Genomic DNA, 3,758 nt, shown 5'->3' on the forward strand with positions numbered 1-3,758 from the left:
AGTAATAAATGTTATTTGCAGTTAACAATTTTCTTTTTTCTTTATTACAATATTTATGGCAAGACTAGGTACATACATATATAGGAACAGACGCGGGAAGCGACTTTGCTTTATACAATATAGTGATACATCTCAACCTACCTCATAACCCTACCCTATCTTTACCCACCCGTGCTAACTCGTGACTAACGTAACGCAATCAACTCTTGCGCATCCCGAAAACGACGCGCAGGTGATCACGACGCTACTGAGCATGTCGCTGATCGGGCTGTTGCCGGCCGGCGGGCCGCGTCGCGCGCTCGGCGGCGTCGCCTACAAGGTCGCCAATCGGATGCTTATACGCAGCGTGTCGTGCGTCGTGTACTACCACGACGTGGAGCACAGGCCGACGTCGAACGGCTTCTGCGTCGCCAACCACACCAGCCCGATAGACGTCAGCGTGCTCAGCATGGACATGTGTTTCTCATTGGTTAGACCCTGTGTGACGCGACGGTAGACGGACGGGGCTGTCTATGCGCGGGGGCCGATGTGCTGGGCTGTCTATTGGGGCTTATCCATTTGTGTCTGTGTTGTCTCTGTTTGTGTGGTTGTGTGCGTCCCGGTTAGGCGGTCGCGTTGTGGCCCTGTGATGTCGCGTGCGTCGAAGTGTCGAAGTTAGTGGCACGGTGTGACGATAGGGTTATTGTGTGTCATGTCATTTTTTGGTCACGACCTGACTGACACGCCACACTATGACATGATTTTACACTGTTATGTCATTTGTCTTGTCATAGTGGCGCGGTTTGATACGCTGTAATTATGATGATGATGTCATAAAATGTCACTACTTGGCATTTTTTGGTGTGATCGGTTTAAAATTGTCCTAAGTGACACTGTTTTACACGCGTCATCGTGTCACGTTTAGCGTGCCATACTCTGTCATTGTCACGCGGATTGACACTGTGACATATCATGCGACGTAACTGGCCACATCACAGTATCGCAATATGACCAACGATACGATAAGACGTAATCCACATGTCGTAGTTTTGACACAGCTGTATTGTATTATATTAATAATGATTATTTTAGACATTTTATAATAATGGTAAAAAAATGAAACAAATGTTTACCATAAATTTGTCTTGTATTTGTGATATACATTTGTTGATCAGCATTGTTCCGTGAGATTGTTGTTGGAAGCTTTTTTAAAACGTTGCTGCGTCTGCAGCTCTGGCGCCACCAACTACATAACAACTTGTATACACTAATCCAGCTGTGGCAATTCGACATGCGTATAGTATAATATATCGGGTTAAGCGTTCACCGCCATATCGCATCACCATCGCCGCATCACCCGTTCCGTAGGTGTGGTGGTTGATCGTCAGCACGGCCATCGTCGGCACGCTACCGGACGGCGCGTTCAAGCAGCGCGTCAACAACAGCGTCTCGTTGGTGTGCTTCAACTTTCTGTCGCGCTGCATCAGCGCCGTGATCACGTACCACAACGGCGACAGGTACAAGCCGAGGAGCGGCATATGCGTCGCCAATCACACGAGCCCGATCGATGTGCTGGTGCTCATGTGCGACAGCTGCTACTCGCTGGTGAGTGTGTGTGTGTGTGGGGGTGTAGTAAACAGTGGCGTAGTATGCAGGGGTGTTAAATACTAAAGTAGTTTTCTCGTTCTTTATGCACGATGGGGGGGGGGTGTTTACACTATATAGATAGGCGATAAGTACGCCCCTGTTTATTGTTACCTATTGTGAAGTATTTATTCCATTGTTCGTGGCTTGATGTACGGGGATGTACTGTGTACGTTTTGGGAGCATGTTAGATTAAGATTAAATAAGACTTCAAATTGTTTTATTATTTATAACGTTTATTTTTTTATAGAAATTAAACACGTTAGAAGAAACAAGCTTTGGATTATGGTATAGGATTTTTCGTGTACACGGGGAATTTCAGAGTAGTTTAAAATTTTGATTTAAAATGGGAAAATAAGTAGTTGCTGATGTGAATATCATGTAATTGTCGTTTTAATACTTATAATAAAAGTATATCTAAAAATCCCCCAAGTAATATGAATTGAATTTAACCTAATTTCACTAGGTAAGTCGAAAGTTATCGTTAAATAACATTTTAAATGTTTATTATACAGTTTAATAAATATACCGGTGTGAAATAGTGGCATGCCACTGTGTTTCGTACGGTGAGTGGGGGAGCCGGAGGCCCGTTTCCTTTTCCTTCCCCCCCCCCTCCCCCAGTCCATTGCTTCTTTCCAGTCGTTAATCCTTTCCTTTCCCTTACCCCATAAAAGCGGGCAGCGCATTCGCAGAGGTACTACCTTTGCGAATGTTTATGGGCGGTGGTGATCGCTTACCATCAGGCGAACCTCCAGCTCAGTTGCCCGCTATGACATAAAATAAAATACAGCAAAAAATTTGTCCGATACATGTTTTATTGCGATCATGTTCGATTTTCGTTCGCATTTAATAGGGAATTTTTAATAAACGAACGTTCCAATAAATTCGCAGATCGGACAAAGGCACAAGGGATTCTTAGGGCTTCTACAAAGGGCCCTCGCTCGGGCGTCGCCCCACATTTGGTTCGAGAGATCCGAAGTTAAAGATAGACACGCTGTTGCGAGACGGTGAGACTTTTTTTCTAATATATTATCATGTTTATGTTTGTTTATATATAACACACCGAAGTGGGGTAATGAAAAAAAAATAATTTATATCATCGACTTGAATAAAAGAGGAAGTTATCAATTCCACTGATTTTTTTTTAATATATTCGACTGGGCGAAGCGTAATTGAAAGCTGATAACCTCCCCGTAGTTTCATATTGGTCTAGTTCTCTTGTTAAGAATAATTATTGAATCATTTCTTTAGTATACTCGATTCGTTTTAAAATTCTATCCTGATTGTAACCATATTTATTACCAACTGTAATCCCCTTCCCGCGTCCCGTAGTGGGGTATGGGACAGATGATATACATCAATTTCATTGATCCATTCTCTTTATGGACAAGTGGACAAGTTGTATACAAAATTCCCAATGTCACAATTTCAGTTACGAAACTCCTAGGAAACGGCTGGACCGATTCTTATGAAATTTTCTGTGCATATCGGGTATGTTTGAATATCGGCCAACATCTATTTTTCATACCCCTAAAATGATAAGAGTAAGGCAGAACAGTGTTTGCCGGGCGCAGCTAGTGTCTCTATATAATTTTATTAATTTTCAGACTAAAAGAACACATCTCGGTAGTTGACAATCCACCAATCCTAATATTCCCCGAAGGCACCTGTATCAACAACACATCGGTGATGCAGTTCAAGAAGGGCAGCTTCGAAGTTGGAGGCACCATATATCCGGTTGCCATCAAGTGAGTGTTTATTTATTACATATAGTACTCACCAGCTTTTATACGCGGCCTCGCCGGTATGACCAATGGAAATTTCCTATTTGAATGACGTGTTAGACTTCGGTTAAAATTATTAGCATATATCACTACAGTTTCTTAGACTCCGAACACAAATTATGCTTTAAATTCGCTCCGTTTCTCATAATTTCTAATTTATAAAGCATGTCAACGCTATTAAACTCTTTTAAAACTAACTATTATATTGAATCTTTGTATCTGTTCTTATAATTAGCTCTCTTTTAAGCCCTTAGAAACTGAAAATTGTTCGGAGCAGTATAATGTTGCTAAGGCCGCTTGTAATATTTGGCACATTTCTGTTTGCTCCATATAATACATGTAATAAACAAA

At 42.0% G+C, this 3,758-nt stretch overlaps 1 protein-coding gene across 1 annotated transcript in view; it reads left to right on the forward strand.

The window, feature by feature from the left end:
- LOC119838882 (glycerol-3-phosphate acyltransferase 4-like) overlaps window positions 1-3,758 on the forward strand; it is a 27,819-nt gene that overhangs the window by 21,380 nt on the left and 2,681 nt on the right. The window contains exons 6-9 of the mRNA XM_038365025.1: window positions 233-469; window positions 1,348-1,584; window positions 2,515-2,630; window positions 3,231-3,371. Of these exons, the coding sequence (XP_038220953.1) occupies window positions 233-469; window positions 1,348-1,584; window positions 2,515-2,630; window positions 3,231-3,371 (731 nt within the window). The remainder of the gene's footprint in view (window positions 1-232; window positions 470-1,347; window positions 1,585-2,514; window positions 2,631-3,230; window positions 3,372-3,758) is intronic.

The sequence above is a fragment of the Zerene cesonia genome, unplaced genomic scaffold (genome assembly GCF_012273895.1).
Source record: "Zerene cesonia ecotype Mississippi unplaced genomic scaffold, Zerene_cesonia_1.1 Zces_u006, whole genome shotgun sequence".
In the NCBI taxonomy this organism is placed as follows: Eukaryota; Metazoa; Arthropoda; class Insecta; order Lepidoptera; family Pieridae; genus Zerene; species Zerene cesonia.